Source organism: Crocodylus siamensis, chromosome 4, assembly GCF_052110815.1.
Source record: "Crocodylus siamensis isolate JL-2025a chromosome 4, ASM5211081v1, whole genome shotgun sequence".
Taxonomy (NCBI): Eukaryota; Metazoa; Chordata; order Crocodylia; family Crocodylidae; genus Crocodylus; species Crocodylus siamensis.
Window position 1 is genome coordinate 107,709,733 of NC_143398.1, and position 26,866 is coordinate 107,736,598.

General features: G+C 43.0%; 1 protein-coding gene across 1 annotated transcript in view; it reads left to right on the forward strand.

The window, feature by feature from the left end:
* DGKI (diacylglycerol kinase iota) overlaps positions 1-26,866 on the forward strand; it is a 326,628-nt gene that overhangs the window by 279,620 nt on the left and 20,142 nt on the right. Inside the window, 3 exon segments of the mRNA XM_090043316.1 lie at positions 16,711-16,748; positions 19,040-19,160; positions 26,226-26,262. Coding sequence (XP_089899442.1) covers positions 16,711-16,748; positions 19,040-19,160; positions 26,226-26,262 — 196 coding nt within the window.

A 26,866-nucleotide genomic window follows, 5' to 3' on the forward strand; every position in this document is an offset into this window, starting at 1 on the left:
ATTTGTAGCTCTTAGTATATTTGTTGCTTTGGTGCATGTGTATGGTGGGGGAAAGAATTTGAATTGCCCCTGTCAAAATAACTGCATTTCATAGCAACAAATTGATTCAGCCTAGGGTAGGGGACTTCCCCTCAAGCCTTGGGATTGGGTTGGAGAAAGAGTGTCCTGTCAACTGGTTTTGCATCCTATTGCACTATATGTCAGGGGGATCTACAAAAAATTCCATGACCCTTGTGGACATGCTGTCATGGAAAGGGCCTACTACCTACAAGTTCCTCAATGCCCTCCTCTGGCTTCACTCAGGATAGAGCAGGTCCTGAGAGTTTCTTTGTCTCCTTCCCCAGGTTGTGTGAGGGATTATCGAGATAATACGCTCTGCTGAGGACAAGGATGATGGTTTCCTCCCTTGAGCTTGGCATTCACTGTGCATTCTTCAGTGACACCAGTATCAAAGGAAAAAGGACTCAGCCCGTGAGAGGCAGTTTGCAGGAATTTAGGACAGAAAGTGTAAGGTCCATCCTCATGTCCTAAATATGCCAGCCCAAACCTAGGCTTCATTCCTGCAGGCCACAGGCTGCCAGAGTCCTCTCTTTTCCCTGTAGTCCTGGGGACCCCCAAGTCTATGTGCCAATAGACCCTAGTGTGCCAACAGACATTATTCTTCACCCTTAAATATCTGGTCATACTGAACTGAGATCTGAGTAGAGAATTAAACAACTAATCCACGCCTCTTGGTACTGGTAGAACTGGCAGAAAGGGAAAGGAAAAAAAAAAGGAAGAAAAGTCCTGATTTGTATGCCAAATACTCTGAAAAGAGCGATCGATGGTTTCGCACAGCTCCAGCTGAGAGGCTGTATACTTCAGGGTGACGTCACAACCATTCACATGGCAACAAATTGAGATGTCTCGGAATGCTTTCTCTCAACAAATCAAAGACAGCACAGCAGGAGAGGCTCCTGACTGCAGGTATTTATTTTGATTAATTAACCACTTAAGGAAGAAAGCACTCAGATACTGTTTTGAAAGTACGTCCGCAGTCAGCTGAATCACCTGCTTCCTAGGTATCAGAGTTCAGTTTTGAGATTTTTTTTTTCTTTTGTCTCAGCTCAGCAAGTCTGGGGTTGGCGCAGAGAACACTACCTGTAGTGCAAGGAGTGCCTCTCATTGGGATCTCCTGCAGTTGGCTCAGGAATCGAACTGTTCTGTATTTCCAAAGTGTCTATCACCGCAGTATCTAACAGTATGCCTGTACAGTGTCACGTAGTGATACCTGAGTTTGCTGCCTGAATGAGCTAGCTTGAATATCAAGAGCAGCACAGCTCTCAAACAAGGCTAATATATTCTGCTGCTCCCAGTGAAGTGCAATGGCTATACTGCTTCTAGTACTGGAGCAGCTCACTATTCAGCATTGTATTTTGCAGTGTAGAATGACCAACGACCCAAACAGATTGGTTGAATTTGGGGCCCTCTGAGTGAAAAATAAGGGTGATTACTCTAAATTGTGTTCTTTCTATATCTCCCTCATCCACTCAGGTACAAAGCAGAAAATCGTATGCATTGCTAAAATAAGAAAAAGTTTATTATAACAAATCAGTAGTGATTCAAAGTTGCTAACACCCAAAAAGGGTTTATCTTTTTGTAACACTTTCAGCTAACAGTGGCAGTGCAAAAAAAAAATCTTCAGTCTTGCTACAAATAAATGCTTGAATTGGCTTTTAGATTATTTAGTCTCCCTGTGAACCCCTGACTTTGTTGACAAGCAGTTACTTAGATGAGTATTGACAGGCAGACCCAAAGCACACCAGGGTCACACATACAGTAACAGATCACTGTTGGAGAGGAGAGCGGCATCTGAGTTTATTTGACTGCTTATGTGAATAACTCTCCACTGATATGAGTAAAGCGGGGGGGAAGGAGGGGAGGGGCAGTCTCAGCCTTGATTTTTCTCTGCTTTCGAACTTTTTTAAATAAAAAATACATTTGTATTTAATTATTCTTCAAGTAGTTTCCCCCCTGCCAAAATAATGCCATGCTGATAAAGTGCCTGGATTAGCCAGCCAAAATTTTGTCTATGTTTTTTGCTTGATCAGCGACACTTTCCTCCACTTCATCACTCTTGAAAGTGACATTAATTGTTTCTGTCTTGGCTTTTTTTAAAAATATATCCTTCTAGAAGACTGAAGATGTCAGAAAGATGGTACTTTGTTGATCTGCAACTGTTCTTTGTTCCTCAGACCATGTATATAGACTGTCCTTTCCTCTTAATATCCATTCCTTTGCCAAGCTGGTTGGCATTGTCTCACGCAGGAAAGGAAAGCATCTTTGCACTATTAGCCAGTCAAAGTTTCCATGCCTTAATCATCCCTATTCTTTTATCTCAGCCCAAACCATACTTTGTAGGAATGTTCCTGGGCAGATTCTTATTTAGACCATAGCACCGTTCAACTACTATGATCACGTAAATGGGGTTCAAATGAGCACAGTAATCTATACTAACTTAAAGCTTTCTTTACATGGCCAGAGAAGAGTGAAGGAATTTTAGTGTAAATAGGATTTGGATTCTTGTTTTTTAGCAAATGTCTGGTGATGTACCTCTCTGCTCCATGGAGTAACTTTTTACTTTCTTTTGTAAAAGGTTTTCTGATACAGATATATAACTGCAATACCAATGCTTTAACATTACCAATGCAATACCAATGCAATAACATTGCAATACCAATGCTTTTCATAGTTTAGAAGTTCTGTTTCTAATTAGGTAGACATTCCATACAAACCTGCATTGGGTCTCTGCCTCAAATTGCTTGAGAAAATGGTGATTGAGAATGTAAAGGGAGACTGTGAATGCTGATGTGAACTTTCCGCTAGTCTGTGCAACGCAAATAGGAAGTAATATTAAGAAAGTTCTTAGTCATACAGCAAACATTTTTCAAAAGTGGTTCCATAAATTGCGCAAGCAGAATGTACAAGGGTGTTTCAGAAAGTAATGGCAATGTGGGGGGGAAAAAAAGGAAAACATTTTGTGTGCAATGAATGGGAATCAACACAGCGGTGGGGAACAGTGATGGTATTGTCAAATGGACCCATCATTTAAGACTATGTGGAGACGTGATGTGGCTGAGTAAAATGATTGTTGCACACACAGTGGTTTTATTTCAAAATTGCCATTACTTTTTGAAATACCCTTGTACACAGGTGTCCCTTTGCTTGTGCCATTAATTAGAAATGCTGCTTTACAGACCTGGTATAATTCCCTTTGCTGGACTCTCACTGAGAAGTTGTATCTGGGTCCTGCCAGTGTGCCTTTAAAGCTTCTTCTGATCTGAGTAGGGTGCGTCCCTCTCTGTGTCCTTGACAACTAGCTTATTTAGCCTCAGGTTTGAATGCTTCAGAGAGTGCAGGATCCACCCTCTTGCACACGGCTTTTCCTCCAGATCATAGAATCTTTCTCCTCTGTAGCCAGTGTCCTACTAGAGCTGTACAAAGCTTCAGTCACTGATTCGATTTGGCAAACATTCGGCCCGATTTGGTGACTGGATCTCCAAATCCGAATTGAATCAGAGGACCCTTTAATTTCTCTGAATCAAATTGGAGAGATTTGAAAAGATTTGGCGATTCAGACACAGACAGCTTTAAATGTTTTTTCTACATACCTCTAGGTAGCAGGCGGCTCGTGAATGCTGTGATACTGGGGCGCATGGAGTGTCCATAGGAGCAAGAGGGGGTCCCCAGCACACTCGGCAGCAGACCTGGAAGTGAACCAGAAGCACTTCTGGTCCACTTCCAGGTCCACCAGGGAGCACATGGGGGGACCCCCTGCACCCCCCCGGTCAGCAACTCATGTCTCCTGGGTCTGGGGGAACACCTGGGATCCCCCCCATGGCCAATTGCCAAGCTGTGGGGTGCAGGGCCCCCCTCCCCCCGGTGTGATCCCTGGCACACCTGTAAGTGGATGGGAAGTACTTCCGGTGCACTTCCAGGTTCGCAGCTGAGCATGTGGAGGGCCCCCATGCACTCCTGTGGGATGCTCCATCTGCCCAGCATCACAGTGTTCATGAGCTGTGCCTGGTACCTTGAGGTATGTAGAAAGAACACTTAAAGTTATGTCTATGTCTGAATTGCTGATTTTTCCGAACCAGCATCGAATTTTTGGATTCAGCAGAATCAAATAGGGTTAGTGATCTGAATCAAGAACTCAAATCACTGTCCCTGATTTGGGCCAAATCTGAATCCGACTCGACTAAGGCCCACTTTGCACACCCCTATTTCTTACTTCCTTAGTTAGGCAGGTAGTTAAAGAGAGCCAATTGCTACAAAAGATCGTTCTATTTTCTTTTCTATTGCAGTTACACATGGAGTCTCTGTGGCCTCTTTTACTTTTTGGTAAGAAGGTGGTTGCCTACTGTTGTATAAAATCCAGACATCCTTGTTGGATGACCCTCTCGTAAGCTTAATTGGGTAATTGATGTCCCCACCAGATACTCTGCCACTGCCGTCTTGGAGTTTAGACTGAAAAATTGGTTTGACTCGGGAGATAACCATCTCTTGGTTCAAAGTGCTTGATTTGAATGGATGATCATCTAAGTTTAAACTTTTGAAAAAGTTTAATGATGATCATCTTTTAGTAGCCCTCTTCCAGGACCAAGGGTTCCTCCTGTCACTTTTCTGTGAGTGTTACCTCAATACAGAGGCAACAGAGAGCTCAGCTGAAAATACAAACAAGCCTTTTCAAAATGGTGTTTGTATTTGGACGCAGTTGTATTCAGAGTCTCTCCGGTATCAAACATATATTAAGGTCTGCATAGACAGATTCCCCAAATCCCTTACATTGTGTTTTACAGGACTTACCCATGAAAAGGGCTGTTTTTGTGTGTGCACATCTTTATTCATGGGCAATTGATGGCTGTGAAAGCTTGGACAGTGCCTGTTGCATAAAAATGCAAGACAGTGGATGGCGCAAGACTGGGTTGTGGTAACAAGTCTGCCACGAAGAAAAACTGTACTAATGGCTGCAGCCCGTTAAGCATCAAGAAAGTAGAGCTTGTGGTAGCCAATACCAGACCCATGCCATAAGATTTTAAGTCCTTAACCTTCTATCACACCCAAGCCTAAAAAATAAAAGTAATGGTTAAAATTATTGGCAGAGACCTGACATACTCATAACACATATGTAACAAGACTTGGAGATCAAGCCAGAAAGCCAAGTGGCCTAGGGAGAAGACTACATATACATCTGAATTGAGCTAAATATCACTAAAGGAAATGAACTAAAATATCCACTTCAAATTGAAGCCTGTAAGAGACCAGGAGCCATGAAAACACGATTGTAAATATATCCCGGTTAACACTTTCCCCCTTTTATTAAGGCATATTTCACAAAGCAAATATCCAATATCTGTCTAAAGTTTTACAAATGTCTAAATATTTATTATGCTAAATCAGTCTACCTGACTACATCTAACCTACCTCATACCTGTTGCCCCCAGTGGCATTTGATCTTCAGTACCTCATATTTGCATTAATTAATTAAGGCATATTTCTCAAAATAGGTAGTCAATCTCTAAATGTTCATCATTGGCAATGTGCGGTCCCCAAGGGGTACGGAGGCGGGCCCTGTGTGGCTTGCTATGCCCCTGACCGTGAGGGCTTGGCAGTGCAGGCTGCTTTGCCCTGGGCCATGGGGGCTTGGAGAAACTGAAAGTGCCATGGTGGTGGTTTCACTTTTACCTTAGAAGCCAGCATGCCGGTTAATAGTGCGTGCCGGCTTGTAAGGTGCCAGTTAAGGCGGCTTTCACTGTATGTTAATTCCATCCTTGCCTGCTTTGTTCCGACTTTGATTAACCAACTATCAAGAAGGAATGCTTTGAAGCTATACAATTAAAACAGTATAAAAAGCAAGACAAAAGCCAGCAAAGTGTGCAGTCCGTGGTAGATCTAAAGTCATCCTGTACTCAGCCCAGAGTGAAGGACCCATGCTCTGTGAAAGCTGTAAAGATAAGAACTGCTTTCTGCCTGCTTGGGTAAAAATCTCTTGCAGCTAAAATAATACAAGGACAGTAATAGCTTGTTTATTGAATATAAGGAAAAAGTTGTTTGTTTTCCTGTCGTTTAGTTTTATAGCTTGTTGGTAGTTATGAAAGCAAGCTTTTCTGCTATTAATTAACTGAGTGTTATGTCAATTCTTAAAGCATTAGGTTAGACTGTGATAAACTCATTAACTGTAGTTACTACACATTTAGTTAGTACTTCATTAAGCAAGTACTAAACTTAATTAATGAATGTGTATACACACCCACAGGATAGGAATATTGATATAGCTGTGATGGTTAAAGAATTATTCTGATGGTTTGGGAGAGTAAGGGCTTTTTTGTGGTACCTTTTATTGGAGCAACTGTATAGTTGGAGGAGATGTTGGACAAGCTTTTAGTCACAAAATACCTTTCTTTAGGTCATTTAATTGCTCCTTCTTTTAGCCCAACAAAGGTGATTAGCATACTCATCAACTTTAATGACAAGGTTTTTGATTTTCTGTAGATCAAATGCCTGATTAAGGGCAACCATTAACATATTAGGGCATGAATTTCTGAGTATTGTGGCTTATGTTTCCATGTTCTGTCTTTCAGAAGTGTGGGCCACTGTTGGAAGGCACTTAATTACATTTAACAGTTCTTGAGGAAGCTGATATGTTCTGAGTTTAAATTTACTTCCATACATGAGTGTGAAAAAGATGGACATGATTCATTTGATGTGGCTTCTACTGCAAAGTCCTATTTAGAGTTCTGAAAAAATCAACTTGTATCTTCCTTTTGCTTTTTATTGTAATCTGTGGTTCCCATAATTAACAATTATTACTGATAAAAATAAAGACAGTTACTTTTTAAGTTCTGTCACAATTCAAAATCTGCATTTGTTTTCATTTTTTCTATAATTTATCATAGATTTTTTTGTAAAATACCCCAATTATAAAAAAGACAATTCTACATATTGCTGAAAAGTATTGTCACATTGTATTGTGTCACTTTTTTATATTCACCTTTGATCTTATCTGGATCCTTTTGGCTACTGAATGTACAATGCTGTTACATTTTAAATGACTGTACTTTCAGAGCAAACCATATATTTCCAAATGATAGCCCTGTGCAGATTCCACATACATATGCAAGTTTCACATTCTGACTAGTCAAAAGAAGAATCATTATTATTTGCTGTAATATAAAAGTAATGGGAAGTTAAGAATGAGGACTACTTTTCTTTTTTATTTTTATTGTCACATTGCTCCTTAATGACTAGGTAGACTTTAGCTCTGTAAAAAAAGAAAACCACCATCACATCCCTACTACCATTCAGTTCAGCTTTTAACTTTGTAAAATATAAAACAGTAATTACTTTAAATATCCAGTTTTATGAATTTCACACTGTCTACAACAGTCATAATGAGCTCAAGGTTGGAATTTTTTGGAAAGTTAATGATCAGCCAGGTTTAATAACTACCAAGAAATTCAAGTATGTCAGCCTTTGCTATAGTCCTGTCACATCTTATAAGCGAAGCAAGGTTGGGGCAAGTAGCTGTTTGACTGTGAAACTTGCAAGAACACTTATGGTGGGATCTGCAGGAACCAGAGTAGGTTCTAAATTATACCTGAACTGCATTTTAACATCTAAGTAGTGTTGTAGATCTGGCCCTTGGTGCTACAGCAGAGTGATAGAAGCCACTGTGCTGTTGGAGATTACTGTTTTTTAGGCTGTATGCAGACAATCATATGATCTGGAATACTCACCTAGGTTTGTTTTCCTGATAGAAAAATTTACCTGGAGATGCCTGAACACACATTTGAATGCTGAAACCCTGAAGAGCAGACACTTCCAGTACAGAGGCTGCACACACATAGGGCCACTGTGCACACCTCCCAGCATGCTCTGAAGGCTCCCACAGTCTTCCTGGCAAGAGATGGCAGCAGTGCACAAGGCAGCCCTGACTGGCTTACCCAGATGGCTCAGAGTCAGCCTGTATCTCCCCGCTGCACAATGTGGGGATTGTGAAGGGGCATGTTTTGCACCCTGCTTAGCTGGAGGAGTAGAGTCTAGTGAGTGATAAAGTGTCTTCCTGGGAGTAGAAGTGGGGGTGGGAGTAAAGTGCCTTAGGATTCTGGAGAACTATACTATGGCTTCTCTCAGAAGGGTACGTTTTGCAGACATTTCAAGCTCCCAGGAGAAACTCTCCCAGGAGTGATTTAACCCTGGTAGTTCCCAGGTTATTTTTCTCCTGAAACAGCCATTTTATGCTCTGGGAGAAAAATACTGGACATCTATACACTCATGATTTCTCTTGGGAAATCAGTGACTCTTCTAGGAGAAACTGAATGTTGTTACATAGCCTTAGACTGAAAGGCTGAAAGAAAGTCATAACCAGAGGTGTAACTGGGTGTTTGAGTGTCCAGAGCAGCAGTGGTGTATGTGGCAACATCAGTGATTGTACTGTTGGCAGAGAGGCAGCAGCCAGGTCATCAGTGCAGCTGATGTTATTTTGCTGTGACTGGTGCCCTAGTCACCCCGCTTCATTTACACTAGTTGTCCTAACCAATTGTAGTCACTGAAGATCATATCCAAATAGGTCTTGTAGCCGCTTAAACAGAATGTAGGTGGAATTTAAGGGTCTAAACACAAAAAGGGGTCCAAAGTGACTTCATTCCAGCAACTCTAAAACCATATGGACACTTCAAGTAATTGGCCACCTACGTGTTGACCAGAAAAAATCCCATGGCAACTACATTTAGACTACTGTGAATGTTCAGAAGTGAGTCAGCTTGGCTACAGATGTATCCAGTTAGTGTGCGACATACCTGGTGGTGGTGGTAGTGCTCCAAAGAGAATTGGAATCCAGATCTCCCACAGGCTAGAAGAGTGCCCACACCACCAGGCTATAGGTTAGGGTGGTGAGGGGCACTCTCCACTTTTTCTGTTGAAATGACCCATTGGAGAATAGATGGGGCTGGAAGGAGAGCAAGCAAGGAGACATGAGACTCAGTAGCACTATGTGGTGGCTACTCCACTACAAAATGGGTCTCTTGTCAGAACTATTTTTAAATTTTATATTAGGTAGATGTCTGTTAAAAAGGAAAAATAACCTTGGCTATAGGGAGTTTTTGAAAAATGTTTTAGTGACCAAATTATAGTGCTACAAATGTATTTGATATATTTGTCAGCTGTCTTTCTGATCAGTGAATGTTAATATGGTTCTATGAGCATCTTAACTAACAATCCCTTTAGACTAGAGGAGAGAAGTGGAAATCTCTATTCTGGATTTTTCCTCCTTGGAGACTATATGTCTCTTACTTGAGCAGGCTTGTCTCTCTCCTGACATCTAGTCAGCCTTAAAATATATCAAAGTAAAAGAAGTTAGTTATTTTTATAAAGTGTTATGGCCAATCACCAGTGTAACATTCTGGTGTTACCAACTTGATTGCAGAGCAGCATATGAGACTGAGAGAAAATGACCTCATTTTGCAGTTGGGTAATGTGATTGTTGTAGCTACAATATAATATTAATACTAAAATGGCCATTCTAGGATTTGAAATAGAACCAGTTATTTGGCTAGAAACATTGGAAGCTAATGTAGTTGTAATAATAATAAAATCCAAACACACGTCACAGTGTAACAGAGGAGATGTCTTAGGCAGTATGTGTGTGGGTGAGCATTTCCAGTTAGGCAAGCTGTGGAGGTTTTTGAAGTTGCTAGAATTCAATCAAATTTACAGCCTTGTGTTGTTTAGCTGCTTATTTATTCTCACAAGATTATCCATTGGTGACGTATATATTTCATGACTGGTGTGCAAGCAAGCTAAGGAAGTAAGGGTTGGATGAATGGACTGCAACTTTGATAGAAAACTGGGCTGGGGCATCAGCTTCAAAACATAGTAATCAATGGCTCAATGTCCAGCTGGCAGCAAGTGGACCCTCAGGAGGTTTGCAGGTGATAGCACCTGGGGGGAGTAGTAGATATGCTGGAGGGGAGGGCTAGGATTCCGAGAGACCTAGACAAATTGGAGGAGTGGACCAAAAGAAATATCATGAAATTCAGTAAAGACAAGTGCAAAGTCCTGCACTTGGGATAGAACAGTCCCATGCATTGGTACAGGTTGGGGACTGATGGGCTAAAAAGCAGCTCTGCAGAAAAGGACCTGGGGGTTACAGAGGACAGTAAGCTGAATATGAGCCAACAGCATGCCCTTGTTGTGAAGAAGGCTAATGGCACCATTGCCAGCAGATCATGGGAAGTGATTATTCTCTTCTATTTGGCACTGGTGAGGCCACATCTGGAATACTGTGTTCAGTTTTGTGCCCCCCACTACAGAACGGATGTAGACAAATTGCAGAGGGCAGCAAAAATAGTTAGGGGTTGGGGCTCATGACTTCTGAGGAGAGGCTGATGGAGCTGGGCTTATGTAGTCTGGTGAAGAGAAGACAGAGGGGATTTAATAGCAGCCTTCATCTACCTGAAGAGGGGTTCCAAAGAGGATGGAACTGGACTCAGTGCTGGCAGATGACAGAACAAGGAGCAGCAGTCTCAAGTTGCAGCAAGGGAAGTTTAGGTTAGATACTAGGAAAAAAAATTTTCACTAGGAGAGTAGTAGAGCACTGGAACAGGTTACCCAGAGAGGTTGTGGAATCTCTATCCTTAGAGGTTTTTAGGTCCTGGCCTTGGCTAGAATTGTCTAATTGGGGATGGTCCTGCTTTGAACAAGGGGTTGGACTCAATGACCTCCTGAGGTCCCTTTCAAGCCTAATTTTCTATGATTCTATGTGTTGTTTTATTCTCTGTATGTAGAATGAAATAAAGAGTCACTGCAGATTACCTAAGGCCGTGGTTAAATTTTGCCCAACTCAGCAGTGACTAATACCTGTTAGCTTCTGTTACTGATGATCTAACATAGGACGAGAACTGGTGGCTACCCATTTAATAGTAAGTGTCCCTAGAGCTAACTGATACATTTCCTGACAGTTTCAACAGAGGTATAGAACTACCAGATACTAATAATGAAGAGAGTTGGGGTCCATTGAGAAGGCAACCTAGGGAACCTATTACTGTTGCAGACTATGTGCTTTCTGGTTATCTGGACAGAGGACTTCAGTCTCCAATGCTTTTAAGATGGCACATTTCAAGGGCAGTAAAATGATCAAATACAAAAGTAATACATTTCTGTTACTCATCTCAAACACTCATCTTAGGAAAAAAGGTAACATGATGACTTGATTTTAATGTTTATTAAATCAAGTAAATTTTGGGGACATCTTTAAGGTCCAAAGTTAATGTATAGTATAATAAAACAGTTGTATAATTCATGTTCTATATTACAGTAGTGAGGCATGTTTTGCTCAGAACAAGTACAGTTGTTTTAACTTTTAAGTTTTTAACTCCGTTAACCTATCAGTGCATGTGAATTTCTCCTTCTACTTGCTCTCACTGATATAATTCATTCGTTTGTTTTTAACATTTACTGTAAAAGTGCTTGAATTTGTCTGCCTCCTGCTACTCTTCCTCTTCACTGATGTACTAAGTAGTATGTAGACATGTGCCCTTTCCCAAGGGGCTGACTACCTTTACATATTTCAATATCTTCTAAACTTCCCGGCACTGTGATTCACAGTGCTGAATTCTCTTAGTTCATCCTGCTTGCTATGGCAGTCATTGTTGCTGTTGTTGTGTTGTGTTTTGTTTTTTTAAAAATTAAAATATTCAACAGGAACACTTCAATCTAGCAAAGCACTTAAGCAACTGCTTATCTTTAAGTATGCAAGTTGTCTTGCATACTTTGATTTCAGTTAAAGTTAAGCACCTGTCTAAATACTTTGCTGGTTCAAGGCCTCTCATAGAAAAGAAATGTGACTTAAAGCCAATTTATACTTAACTGCCCATCACAATAAAGGAATAGCCGGTAGCCCAGCATCTAGTTATTGAGAGAAATAGGAGAATGACTTGTCACTTTTCTAAAAAAAATCAGAGTTTTTCAGCTCTGCCCCTCATGTTTTCTGAGCCATAACCACAGGTAGTCACCTTGGTTTGAATGGAAAAAATGTCTTGCTCTACAAAGTCACTTCAGGGCAACAGCATGTTGCAATAATAAGGGTAAGTTAGTTTAGAATTGCTATCACCACTCATTTGATGTCTAATTTGTTAGGGAGGGCAGATTATTCTTATGTAAGTCTAGCAGAAGATTCCACTAACCTAAAGGACAGCTTTGCACACAAAGGCAAAACATGTATGTTAAATAAATGATAAGCAGGGCATATTTACATGTGTGCTTTAATGGGAAGTAGCCTATTTTAATATACATTAAAACATCACAAAAAACTGCACTTTCACTAGTGCTTATTAAAATAAGCTAATGCATCCTGTTCTAGTACCTCACAATGGAGATACTAATGTGCATTAGCAAAAGTGCATTAATGAACATGTAGACATGCCCACTGAGGACCAAATTCTGTTCTGTTCAAATAAAATGAATCCACTGAAGGCTGCAGAGAAACTGTAGACTTAAATCAGTATTCATGAAAATTGAACCGTGATCCCCAAATTTTTCTAGTTATGGCTTCACCGTTAATTTTTTTTCTCCTTCCTTACTTAGGAAAACTGTATCTCTATCAGTTTAGCTGCCAGTTGATTTACAGTACTCTGAAGCTGACTTATGTACTGCAGTTAATATTAGTACTGGTTTCCTGATTCAGAACTTGAATGGGCAAAGTCTTGCGTTTCCCATTGCTACACAACCAGGGGATGAAGAGGACAAAGGTTCCCAAACTGCCTACACAGGAATGACATTAGTTAGACTGTAGAAATCCACATCTAGCATACCACATAACTTTCCAGGTGCTTTAAAAGAAAGAAACATTTGTTGGTTTTTCCCCCTCCCTCCCCTTCCTCTCCTGCAGCGATTAACTCATTTGTGATGTTATCCTGGAGAAGTAATGAGCTCCTTATGGAATTCTCACCATGGAGTTTCCAGTACTGTGTTTGCCAAAAAAAATGCTACAGTATTGTTTTGTCTTGTTCTTTCTTTATGCCCACACTGAACTTTACACATAAACCTGAAATGAAACCCATGTTCAACAGTTGTCCTAAAAAGGGATGGACTTAAGGGTGTGCTGAAGTGTTGTCTTGAGTTAGGAGCCTGTAGCAGGGCACTAGGGTGCCTGCTACTGAAGATAGAAAATGGCTTAGCTGCCATTTATTAAGGCAGCAGGTGCCAGTGGTTATGGGAGCTGATTAGATCAGCTGACTGCCAGGGGGCGGGGCTTGGCTTTCATAAGGAAGGGAAGGCTGAGGCCAGACACAGTTCCCTCGGGCAGGGGCAGGGGCAGGGGCAGGGGCAGGGGCAGGGGCAGGGGCAGGGGCAGGGGCAGGGGCAGGGGCAGGGGCAGGGGCAGGGGCAGGGGCAGGGGCAGGGGCAGGGGCAGGGGCTCGGCGGGTGAGCTGAGCAGCCTGAGTCAATGGTTGCTGCCTGACCACTCTGACCGGCTGCAATGATGCAGGGGTAGAGAGAACCCTGACGGAGGTATGAGAGACAGCCAGCATAGAGCAGAGTTGGTATTATAAGCTCGGGGGGCTTGTGATGCATTATAGCCGGCTGGCTTATAGTTTTGTGGAGTTGTGATTATTACACCAGAGGACCGGGGGAGGCTGTAGGGGTGGAGGAGGCCTCAGCAGGAGCTCCCCAGTAAGGAGGGGGAGTTCCTGGCACCATGGAGGGTGCTGCGTTGTGGGGTTGTCCCGACCCCAGCCCATTGGGGCGACTTCAGGAGAGTCCAGTAGAGGCGTGGGCCCAGGAAGGTGGGTCTAAGCAGTGGGGGTGTCCCGACCCCAGCCCAGTGTGGGCATTACCGGGACAGGCCCCAATTGGAAGTCCCAATTGGGAAGAGCCCCAGTGGGGCGTAGGCCCGAGTCGGGCATAGACAGGCCCGAGTGTGGGCGGGGAGCGCAAGTGGCGTGACCACAGGCCCGAGTGCGGGCATAGAAACCGCGGGGAGTGCGGAATAGGCCAGTACGCGAGCGGCCGCGGAACATAGGGGAGGCAGGCCTGAGCGGGGCGCTGCCTGGAAGTTACAAAGCCCTGAGTGGGGCGTAAGCCCATAGAGAAGTCTGAGCTGGGCGAGAAGGGGCAGTCAGAGAGCCGCCCCAGGAGGGGGCGCATGTATTGAGTTGGCCCCGGGAGAGGACCAGCACAGGGACTAGAACCAAAGTCCTGGTATAGTAAGACCGGCCCTGTGCCAAGAAGGGCAGGAAGGCAGCCTCCCTAATTGAACCTATACTAAGATCAAAGATGTGGCGGGCGAGATAGAGGGTGCATTCAAGGCCTAGGTTGGCACGGTAGGGAAGGGCACTAGGGGAGGTCACGGCACCCCTAGGGGCCGCCCTGCCACAGAGCCGTAACTCATTATTTCTCAGACGATTACTTGTGTTTTTTTTCATTGTCCAGAGAGTATGCTGAAACTGTGCTGTGAATTATCCAGTGTTGAGGAAAACATGTAGAGTTTTGGAGGCTCAAAAAGCATAACAGCTTAAGAAATGCCATACTGAGAGAGATCACAGGTTTAATTCACCCTGTGCCCTGGGCAGAATCTGGATCACACCATTTCTTGTGGGATGGATCTGTGGGACCAGTTGGTAGTGATGGGGGCAGTGCTAGGGATGGGGCAGGTAACCCTTATGGTGGTAGTGAGGCATGCAGCAGAGACAGCAGTGGGTCAAGTAGTCAGGGGACGAGTGGGGCTGTGTCAGCATAGCCTTCAATTTCACCCCTGCCACCAGTGGCCATTTCCACAGGGGCTCTGCTAGCCCTGACCCTAAATTCCCTGGCCCACCAGCATCCCAGCAGGTTCAAGGGATTAGCTGCATAGGCTAGATGTGGCCCAGCGTCCGTATGTCTGACACCCTTGCTTTAGTCTGATATCTTGTCTCTCAGTGGCACAAAGTAGATGCCAAGGAAAGAATATTTATGCAAGACCTGTCTAGGATCATAGAATCATAGAAAAGCAGGACTGGAAGGGACCTTCAGAAGTCATGTAGTCTAACTCCTGCCTGGGGCAGGATCATCCCTATCCAAACCATCCTATACAAATCCTTTGCGTAACCCAGGGTGTCTCAACGTTTTTCTTCCTGAAGCCTCCGCAGCATGCAACAAAAACTCCATGGTTCACCTGTGCCACAACAACTGAGCAGACCTCCTGACCTGCTCGTGGGCCCACAGGGGGCTGCGGACCCCCAGTTGAGAATTGCTGGTCTAACCTACACCACAACACATAACACCCTAACCTGCCACAGGAAAAGCAGGGGGAATGCAGCAGCCAATGTCCTGCTGCTGCAAGGTTGTAAAAACACACTTGAGAGACCCAAGGAAGAGGGGGCCATGCCTGCCACTACAGAGGAGGTTGAAACCCCCCACAGTTTCTACCAATCTAATTATGGGGTAAAATTCCTTCCTGACCCCAAATATAACATTTGATCTCACTTTGAATGGAGAAGCAAGATCCTCTAGTCAGGAGCCTTTGAGCTACAGGACATTTGGATACTCTAGTCACAATCCTCAGCTTTGGCTGCAGTCGATATCCAGTGATTCATCTTGGACTGTTCCCCTGTAGGTGTTTTTGTAATAGAATTGGGAATGGAAGCAATGTGGTTTAGTAGAGGGGTCAGTGGGCTAAGAGTCAAAAGATTGGGTTCAATTTCCAACGTTTCCACTTCCTACAGCGTGTGGTTTTAGGCATTTTGGATGTCTGCTTCTGTTTCTGGTCTCTGTCGTCTATTTAGATTGCAAATATGAAAAGGGCAAGGGCTTTCTTATTATGTGTTCATCGTGTCTGCCAGAATGGGGACCCTGATCCCAAGTGAGATATCCAGGTGCTTCTGCAATATCAGTAATAATATTAATTGTTATTTTGCCCTTTATTTCTGAATCTTCTGCTACCCACTACTGTAGAATTTGGGGCTTATCCCTACTGATTGCCTATCAGTATAAAGACTGAGAGGACCCCAGTAAAGGTTTTGCTGTCAAGTAGCCTGTGTGTTTGGTAATGCTCTCCTCAACGGTCAAAGGTATCCACAGCTCTGTTTGGAATCTATATATATTGACCTCTCATATTAGCCTGAGATTTCCAAAAAGGCTCAGTATGGACCTGTCTCTGTATGTACTGAAGCCCATGAAAGCTTTTACCATTGAGCCTTGTTTGAACAAGGTTCAGCCAATGTTGAAATGTATATGTCAAGGTGAGCGGTCAAAAATGGAGGCAAACAAACTTGGACATTTTGCAAATGATTTGGTCTAAACTTTTTATAGGGGTTGTGATATCACAGTCTTGGGGAGGGGGAAGGACACCAGCCCCAGGTCCCCAGCTGGAGTGGAGGAAGGGAGTGCAAAAAAGCAGCCATTGCAGTTCTCATCTAGCCATGCTACCACCTCCACCAGCCACCACTACCCGGTGTACCACTGCTGCCCAATGTGTACAAATGTGCTGTTATACCGCTTCCCCCTCTTTCCCTCACTCTCTAATGTTTACTGGAGCACAACTCTCATTCTTTAATTCTAGTTTCATGGGCAGGGGTATTGTGTCACATGTACTTAATACTGCCATGCTGACTACCTACCTGTGAAGCTCCTGTAACTACCAATTGTACTGATGGCCTTAGTTCTGATGCTGGCTTTCTGTTTTGTCTTGGGCAGCACTTTTACAGGCAGTAATAGCCGGTGATCTTCTGAAGGTAAGTACAGCAGGCTGAATGTCTGTTTCTTCACAGCAATTTGCAAGTCTTCACTGTTAATTTATACTTTACTCCCCCTCAGAGCACAGTTAAGTGCTGTAAGGATAAATAGCCAAATGCCATTATACAGTCCTTCCCGGAAACCTTGCACATTAAAGGAACATCAGCCAGGTGAGGTGTGACATTCAAGTGAATAAGATCTAGTGTTATACCATATCTTTCATAAGCCTTTCATACCATTTGGGTAGTTACTAATGGTGAAGTGAGTATGTTGGCAAATGTAGCAACTAAGCAAGACAGCCGTTTCAACACAGACGTGCACAACAAATCCTGTTTTACTGATATGAGAACATTGGCCAGGACACTAAAGTTGTCTCTGTTTCTTTACAAAGAATATACAGAGATTTTTAACTTCTACCTAGAGAACCCTAAATGCAGGCAGAAAGGAATTTGGTTTTGCATCTCATGTTATGATGGATGGCAGTTCCAACAGTTCATTAGTTTCTGCTCCTCTTTGCACTGCACTTCAATCTGAGTATTGATTATGAGCCAAGCTCTAGTCCATTTAGTACAGCTTGAAACCCAAGAAATCCTGGCTTAGCTTTCAGTGCCAACTACTGCTAATTCTCTCTGGAGGGCAGACCAGAAGCAGGAGCAGAAGAAAAGTGTCTCACTCCTATATAAGTATACAGTGCCTCTTCTGACAATTGTAGTCCCTGTTTTTCACTAGGTGCTCACAAATGTACCCCTGATTTGGGGTGAGTATTGTGATTGTGATTAATGATTGCCCTGTTAACTAAGAAAAAGCTTTTGTGAAGCCATTTGTAAAAGTGACAGCTCTATTACTCCAGTCCTTTGCCTTCAGACATATACTTCAACACCTCTGCCTCCATTACCCCATGGCAGGAGCAGCAGTTAGGATTCATGGTAACCACCATGCAGAAAATATCTCCCTCCTTGGTATTGCATCCTGTTCTGAATTTTGAAGCATAGTTTTTCCCCATTCCTTACGGCACTCTCACAGTGTTCAGACCACCTTTGACTTTATTTTGAGTGGAGAACTTATTTTCTCTTCTCAGATGCATTATGACTTTGTGTCATGACATAATCATGCCCTGTTGTCCTATTTCAGTTCTGGCACTGTCACACACTGTGCATTGCAAGCTGCCAGGACCTCCAGCACATTTTAAAATAAGCCGCTCTCTTTTACTGCCCTCCCAAACTGGATCATTTCCTTAGGAGGTCCAAGATAGTGGGAGGTACCAGCAAGTATATGAATAAAAAAGGAGGAGATATCCTATCTGATCTCAGCTACTCCGGTTACCCAAAGGGCAGGAATTAGAGACTGAGTTGGGTGGAGGAGAGAACTGGATTTTAAAACATTCTTCCTGTGATGTCAGCTGCAAGTGTATACAGTGTGTATTTATTAATGGCCTCGTTGATGCTCAGATTGTCCCTGTTTTTGAAAATATTCATGAAGATAAAAGGATCTATTATTTTTGTAGCAACTCGGACAACACAAAATCCGTACACAGGCTATTCACAAAATCCATGAACAGACCCTAGCATCAGCACTGTAATATGTATGTAGTTATGAAAACACAGTGATCCATCCCACATACTTTAACCAGAAACACACTCATGTGGATCGTGCAATGAACTCCCAGTCCCCCTGGCTAACATGCAGTGCCCATGGCATACATTGTTCTTGCCAAGTTGCTTTGGTGGATCACAGGGGTCCCATGACCACAGTACGTCATGTTAGATGTCATCTGACTGGGAGTCTGCCTGTTGTAGGTTAATGGAGTTACTAGGTACTCGGACTACAATTCCCTTGGAACACTCTGGATTTTTTGTATAAAAATGTTTTGATTTGGTCTGGAAACTTTGGGGGTTTGTAAATTCAGAATTTTTTAAAAGTCAGAATTCACTGCTGGAAGATAATACTTGTGAGGAAAATTTAATTGAAAACCTGATTTTTATATTAAGTGGAACTGTTTCAAAAGAATTATTTTTCCGTAATTCCCACCTAAAAGCAAGAATTCATTGACAGATCTCAGCAGTGAGCCAGCACTTCAAAAATGTCATTTGCCCTTGTTCACTCATTGCTTTTGTTTTAGGTCAGAAGACTTTGCTCTGCAGTATAAATTCCTACAACTTTTAGTTAACAACTCCTGCTGCTTTTTTAATCACCCGCTAGCAAATTTAATGGTTAATTTACGTGATATTTCTTTACCTGTGCATGCTGTCATACAATTACCTTGTCCTTTTCCCATGAATTTATATTACAGTTCATTGAATGCTGTAAAAAAGGAGCTAACCTGTTAATCCAGGGACCTGACCACTGTTCCTTGCTTCACCATGCTGCCAAAACTGGGAACAGTGAGATTGTGAAATACATCTTGGAGCACGGTGAGCAATTTTTGCAAATAATGGGCAGTCACTTGGCATACTGAGCACTAAGAAGCAAGCTTATTCTTCATCACTATGGCCTCCTGCAATGTATAAGTAGAGATTAGATGTATGAAAGAAGTGTCAAACCTGGAGTTAAGAGTTACCTCTACTGTCTTGGTGGCAACCCCAAAATCACTGCTGAGAAATGACCCCACCTGATCTACATACATGCTGAAAAATTATCTTGTGGGTACTGTTAGAACAATGCCAGGCATGCTCAGGTCTTCTTTTGGTAGTGTACCTGAGACTGAGATCCTGAGAGCGTCCTTGGGCATACCTCATTACTATCAGCCACACAATGTTATTTCAGTGAGTGAGCGAGTGAGCGAGCGAGCTGTACAGGGCTTGTGTCTCAGTGGTGATCTCAGGATAGCTGTGGAGGTAGAATAGACAAGCCCAAAGAATGAAGAGTATAAGAGGACAGCTTTAGATTAGACCAATTATTTTAATAGATTTGAATATTATAAAGCCAGGACCATCATGGTGGGATAGGCTGACCTCTTGCAAAACAAGTCACAGGAGTACCCTGAATTAATTCCTGTTTAAACATGACCTGCTCTATCAGAAAACATCCAACTTCAATGAAAAGGTTTACAGAGATGGGGAATCCACCATGACCCTGGCTAGGTTTTTCCAGTGTGGCCTGTCTTTTACTACTCCTGTCTACCTTCCCCCGTATTTCCCTCAGACACCCTCAGAATACATGTAGATACTGGAATTACAGCATAGTTAGACTCCAGAAATAAAATAATTCAACATAGTAGGGACATGAACAGGAAACCCATGAAACCTTCTTCAGCAAGTAGAGAGCACATGAGAAGGTATGGCCAGGTTAAACAAAGACGAAACATAAAGTTATGTGAATAACAATCCAGTTTTTCACCACATGGCAAGAACACTTTGCCACTTTTCTAGGCCGTTAATTCTCTGGACAGCTGAATGGGATTTTAAGAATGCACAAGTAGAGGTCTTCTCTCTGCTTTTCAATTGCCACCAAACATTAATAAGAAGAAATTCTACACTCTCTGCAAGTCAAGTTGCTGAAGTTTTATCAGTGTTCCTTCCTTTTCTATAGTACTTTCAAATGTTATCTGGCTCTGGCACTTTATCAACATTCAGAGCACCAAGCATATTAATTAGGGCTTTGGATCCAGAACTGGTTTTAGGGAAAATGGTGCCCTTGGTGAACTTGTATCTTGGCGCTCCCCTCCCCTGGCACCTCTCTAGTACTGCACCCCCAAGTCAGTACTGCTGCTGCAGGCACAGGCTGGCAGGCAGGGGTGTGGGGTACAGTCTGGTGGGGGTGCAGAATGGCATGGTTTGCCAGGCAGGAAGTTGGTTGGGCACCACTGCTGCCATCTGCACTGCCCTGTCCAGTTCCTCCTGAGCAGCAGCTGGAGGCAGGTGGGGCTGAGCACCACTCCTCCTGCCTGGGGTGGGGATCGGCCAGGAGTGGGGTGTCGTGGGGTGGGGGGAGAGCTCCATTGTGAGCGTAGGCTGCGTGTGTGTGTGTGTGTGTGTGTGTGTGTGTGTGTGTGTGTGTGTGGCATCTCCCCAATCATGGCACCCTGGGCAATTGCCCACGTTGCCCACCCCTAAAGCACCAGTGTGGCCTTATCTGACACTTTCAGATTTCACTTATAAATCAAGCTTCTCAAATCAAGCTACCACTCTTTCTTGATCATGTGGGGAATTAATAAGAGTGACTTTCATCCTTGCTACTGCCTCACACCCTGCCCAGTCATACGCCCCTTTGGTCTGCCCACCTGCCTGTGAGTGTTTGGATGTAGTCGGCATTCATGGGAGTCACATGGCAAAATACTTTCCAGGGCACTGTGTTGAAAATCTATCCTTAACACATGTAGGAAAATGTTTTGAATGTAAAAATAACTTAAGTACATCTTTCAGCTCTGTAATGCTGAACTAGTAGGTGGAATAAAATGTGGTACTGAAATGGGAAGTCCCATCTCAGATTTACAAAGGTCTGGGGAGGAAGGAAGATGATGCACTAATGTAGTAACTATCCTTCACAGAGCTTAAGGCACCCAAGGGTCCTGAGCTTGATTTGAAATACTTCAGGTTTTAAAGATAAAGAGGCCCTCTTGGATTAGAAAAAGCAGTGGTTAGTCATGCAAAGATTTTGCACGCAGTGTACCTATTAGGGGGCTAGTATTAAACTTGAATGCCAATGCAGAAATAAACTCAATATCAGAATCACTGCTCTTTATTGTTATGAGATCAGCTCTGGGATGGCTGCTAAGGTTGCTGTAACAAATAAGTTTCCCTCTTTCCCACAAGTGCCCTCCTTTAATTTGTTCCCAGAATTCCCAGGCAGGAAGACCCACATCCTTTAGGAGCTATGTGTAGTTATGCCAAAAGACACCCCATCAGCATAGTTAGTTTGTTATAATACACTAATAAATCCACCTTAAGAGAATGAAGAAGTCCTTGTGTAGATAATCAAGGTTTATGCAAGCTGGGAAGGCTTAACCAGTTTGGATGGAAAAGTAACCTCCTGCATCATCATTGGTACTTGGAATCAAACTTGACTATGAGTCCTTATGTGGCAGTTCTGAATTTTTTGCCCCTAGAGAGAGGTGAAAGTATGCATTGCCTTTTTCTTCCCCTTTTCATAAAGCAGAGTAGGATATTTTCTCTCTTCTTCAGTACAAATCCAGGAGGTAAAGGACCCAATAACTCTTTTGGCAGAACAGTGGGAAGTCACTTCTAGATATCTGCTAACTTCCTTTTGCCATCAGGCTGAGCTAACAGATTGCCAGACTATGTATGCTGAGCAGTACCCCAGTCTTCAGCATTTCTCTGATCCCAAGTCTCAGCAGCTTTTTTGCCTCAGCATGATTAAGGCAAAGTTCTACACTGAAAAATGACACAGACTGGATCCTTCCTATTCAGTAGATCTGCTCCTTGTGTGAATGCAGAGTCAGACCAGATTATGCTGCTAATCAAGACACAATTTTGCTATTGGTAGCACTGAAAAAAGGAACTCGGGTCTGGCGGTGTGAGCTGGATTCTGGTTCAGCATACTGACTTTAGTCAAGTTCCAGCTCTAGGGCTAAATATTGTCCTCAGTTACCAAAGGCCCAGGGGTTGTATGCATCTTGTAAAGGCAAAACTGAAGGATGGTGAGGTTGCAGAAGTCTAAACAAAGCATTTGGTCTGCGGTTTTTATAGCCAGGGATGCTGAAAAGACATAAGCCAAGCAGATAACGGTTTGGCTTTCTTATCCCAGTGTGAAGCTGCCTGAGAAGAATTTCCCCCTTTTTTTGTGTTCATTGAGCAAATCCAATACGAAATTATTAAGATGCTATAAACATGGAAATACACAGGGCCTGTTCTCAGAGGGGATCCCTCCCTTAAATCATGATGGAGACCTTGGGCAAGTCCTTGTTATATGATCTCTACAGGGAATGACATTTAAGTGTACAGTATATGCATGTGTGAGGGGGTCTGAGGAGTTCTCTAATGTTGCATACATGCATCTTTCAAATATACTCCTTATTTTAAGGCTAGGAAATAAATCCTCCAAACATTATATTTTGTCTTCCAAATATTGGTGATAATGCCAAGGTTTTGCCCAGGCAAGGTGAACTAAACAGCCATGGAGGCTGACAGCTTCAAATATTACTTTTTAAAGAAAATCGGCTTTCTCTTCCCCAGTTTAATGAAGCAGGGTCAAAGAGTATATTTGACTGAGGTTTATGGGCCTCCTGGGTAATTGAGTAAGTGTAACAGTCTGGGTTGGAGGGGGTAGAGTATGCAGCACACATTGAGGACTTTCAGCCTGAATGGTGCCGTATATTTTGGAAATGCCTCTGAAATGCTGTCATTTAGTTTCTCTTTTATGTTGCAATGAGCTCAGCTCAGTTAAAAGGCAGCTGTCTGCTTTTAAACATCTCTCTCCTTCCCTTTCTCCCTCCCTTCCCCAAGGCTCAGGCTGCTTTGCCTCCTGAGAATCAGAAAGTAGGCTTGGTGAGCTGAAAGAGGAGTAGGAGAAAAAAGTTAACAATTCCACACAGAGTGACTCTCAGAGACATTAAGGACAGAGCGTGATCCCAGCTGGGCTTCCCCCCAGTGGTTCGTGCTTTTCAGCTCCTTTCAAGCGAGCTTCCCCCCCGTCCTACTCCTCTTTCTTTTCCTGAGACTTTTTTTTTTCTTATTCTTTCACCTCCCCACACATTTCTACTTTTGTTTTTATTTTGCCCCCTGCTGTTTTTCTTGATAGAAATCTCACTCATGCATTTCCCTTCCGGATTTCTATTGGGTTATTTTGTCCTCTCTCTCTCTCTGCGCCTTGGCCCCCTTTTCTTTCTTCGTCTCTTGTCCCGGAGTAAAACAGCCGGCTCCCCACTGGGGCAGGATGACAGTGCTGTTAGCTTTCCCAGTGCCAGCCTTTCCCACATCTGTGCAGCTTTTGTCCTGCGCCAGAAGGGGATTTGGAATGGTCGGCTGGCAGCGCCAGGGAGACTGATGTAAAAATGAGGTCCAAAAAGAGGGAAAGGGGAATTAGAAGGCGGGCGTGAGATGGTTTGAGAGAAGCACAACTGAAAGTGAAAAAGACTGCAGCTTAGGAATATGCATGCCTTGGTGCTTCCAATGTCAGCTATAAATACAAAAGAATGCAACAAGCCCCAGCACTATGTTATTCTGCTAATGGCATGCCCTCCAGTTTCTGACCCCTCAAACTTGTCTGGGATGCAGTTGGGGTATTTGGATAAAAGTCTTAGTTCAGTGTAATACTCCACAGAGCCCCCCCCACCCTTGTGCCCAGAGCTCTCAGGCCCTCCTTCTAATTCCCCTTTCCCTCTTTTTGGACCTCATTTTGATAATGCCTTCTCAGCTCCTTGCAAGTTAGGCCTTCCCTCTCCACCCTGGTTTCATCTCTGTTTCTTTTCTCCTTGGTTTCCCTGTTAACGAGGCCCAATCCTTGATGTCTCCAACTTGATTCCCTTGCTATTCCAAACCATTCTTCTGTCCATTCTCCTCTCCTTTCCCACTGCCCTAGCCCAGTTTTCCATCTTACACCTACTATACTCAGCTGGGCACTTTTCACCCTAAGTCCAGTCACTCTGTTTCCCTTGTACTCTCCATCCAGTCAAGGTCCTCTCCATGGCCAAAATAAGTATGCATTTAGAAGAACGGAGGTTTCTGTTTCCTAGCACATTGCAAGTTATTCTGTGGGCCCTGGCAATGAAGCAGACTGAAGGGAATAGCAAGGAATGGAAAAGCACCTGCTCTGGAAGAATGTATTTGCCTCAAAGGAGAATTCTTCAGCTGACAGACTCCAGGGTTTCATTTTCCTTGGTTGTGTGTTGCTAATGGAATACCAACATTTATGTTTCTTGCTCTCCTTCCCTTGCAGGGCCTCAAAAATTTTCACATTTCCTAACTTCCTCCATGCTCATAGGCCCTTGGTTATATCCTTCTAAGTGAGGAGGACAGAATGCAAAATATCTTGATGTTGGTCCCGAGTCAACTGTAATGGCATTGTTTGACAACATGATTAGCATTTGCATGGAACCAGGAAAATGTAAAGTTCCATATATGTACAAAGAGTTAGTATTGCTGGTAGATTGATGATACCTCATCCCCACTGGCACCCAGAGGGCCTGTTTGGATTTGAGAAGAATAGGCAGGCAGCAGGGTTCCTTAAAGATTTTTAGTATAGAAGGGTGGAAGGGTTAATTTTCTGACCACATTCCTCTCATAAAAGTAAGAATGGAGTTTAGTGAGCTACCTGCAGTTCAAGGGCAGGGCTAGGTAGACCTCTGTAAGCATGTCAGTTGCTTGCTTGAGTATGCAATCACCTGAGCAGTGTCCTCATCCCTCTAATCACACCCATGGGAAAAGAGCAAAAGAAGGAAAAGAAAGGTTCTGTATAGAGTGTGAAACTTGGTGGTTTGAGGTGTGGATTTCTCTAAATGTTTTAAGGCTGTCCAATATGAAAGTCAAAGTAAAGTTTAGAGAGTACATACAGGATGTGAAACCTCAAAGAAAAGTTCACCATATCCACTGCTGACCAAACTCACAGTGTTTGGTGGTACAGTTGCACTAGAGAGAATTTTTTTTCCTGGTATAGAACTCTTCCATCTACCTCCCATTTTTTTCTCTCTGAAATGGCCTGAACTGTAATTCAAATAATGGCACTTGCTGCAGTAAATATTTGACTGTGGAAATCAAGGACAAAAGAACATTCAGTTAAGCAGGCTATCTTTTTCCTCCACCCCCCTCTTTTTTGTTGTTGTTCTTATCTTGTTCCAATAGTTATTAACTGCTAGGATACAAGATTTGCACATCAGTATATAAACGTTCTGTAAAAAAACATTTGCTTTGATTTATACCACTTGTGATACAGTTTAATGAAATGGTGCAAGCCTGTCAGTCAGGGCAGAATTTGCCTAATTTCAACTTCCTTATTGTACTAATATGTTATGGTAATGTACAACCAATGTTGTAGCTGTGATGGTCCAGAAATTATGCAAGAGACAGGGATTTCTTAAAGTGATATCTTTTACTGGATCAACTGTGTAGTTAGGATAGGGTCTAACTCTATCCCAGGAGTGGGCATGAAGGGTAAATTCTATCCCAGCTACATAGCTGATCCAAGAAAAGATACCACCCTAAGAAATTCTTGCCTCTCACATAATTGTACTAACAATACTTGCAACTTGATAAACTCTAAGTACTACATTTTCCATGTGCTATACTCATGAACCACTTTATTGACCAAGGTAAAGAGCAGGAAAATAATTTAATGCATTTTCAATCCAAATATACTTTGGGGAAATTACTGCTTCCATGTGCTTACAAGTCAACCATGGTTGTGCAGTTGAGTTTTATTACTACAGATACTTTAGGGCAAACAAATATGATCTTGACTTCCCCATACAGTATTTAATTAGCCTCCCTTGAGCCTTTACAGCAGAACTGTGATTCTGAGAGTCAACCATCTTCAGTCACAGAACATAAACAATGCCATTTGACTTGCTTGACTCTCTTTCTCAGGTCCCTCTGAATTGCTGGATATGACAGATAGTGAAACGTAAGTACTGCCCAGTGATTACTTCCTTTTGTTCCTGTTTGTTTATTTTAATCCAGTGATTTATTCTAGTTTATGCCTAGGAGATTTCTCTTGATGCAATACAAAAGTTCAAATAATAAATGCACAAAAATGTCAGGTATTTAAAAAAAACAAAACAAAAAACAACCACATGAACACCAGGCCTCCTCTGAACACTCAGTATAACCCTACTGTATCTTCTCCTAATCCACCTAAGTTTTCTTGTAGAAAACAGGTGAATTTTTCACTTTATCCTGATATTTACTGACTCTGGGCTCTAGGGCTAGGGATAGACATTCAAAAAGCCCAAGCCTGAATTGATTCAATCTTTGCAAGTTAGTCTACCCTGCAAAGCTTGAACCAATTTGGAGGTGGATAGACATTCCCTTTTCATTCCAGGAATGCAGGCACATGTCTGTAGTGGCTCAGGCTAGAAGCTGGGGGGCACTAGAGCAGCCCTCCCTTCCCTTCCACAGTACTGAGCCTTCCACAATACTACAGGACTCTGATTAGCACAGCAGGGAATTGATAACAGTGTTTCTTGCCCCCTAACTCAGTATTTATCACCCGATTAAGAAATCAGAGG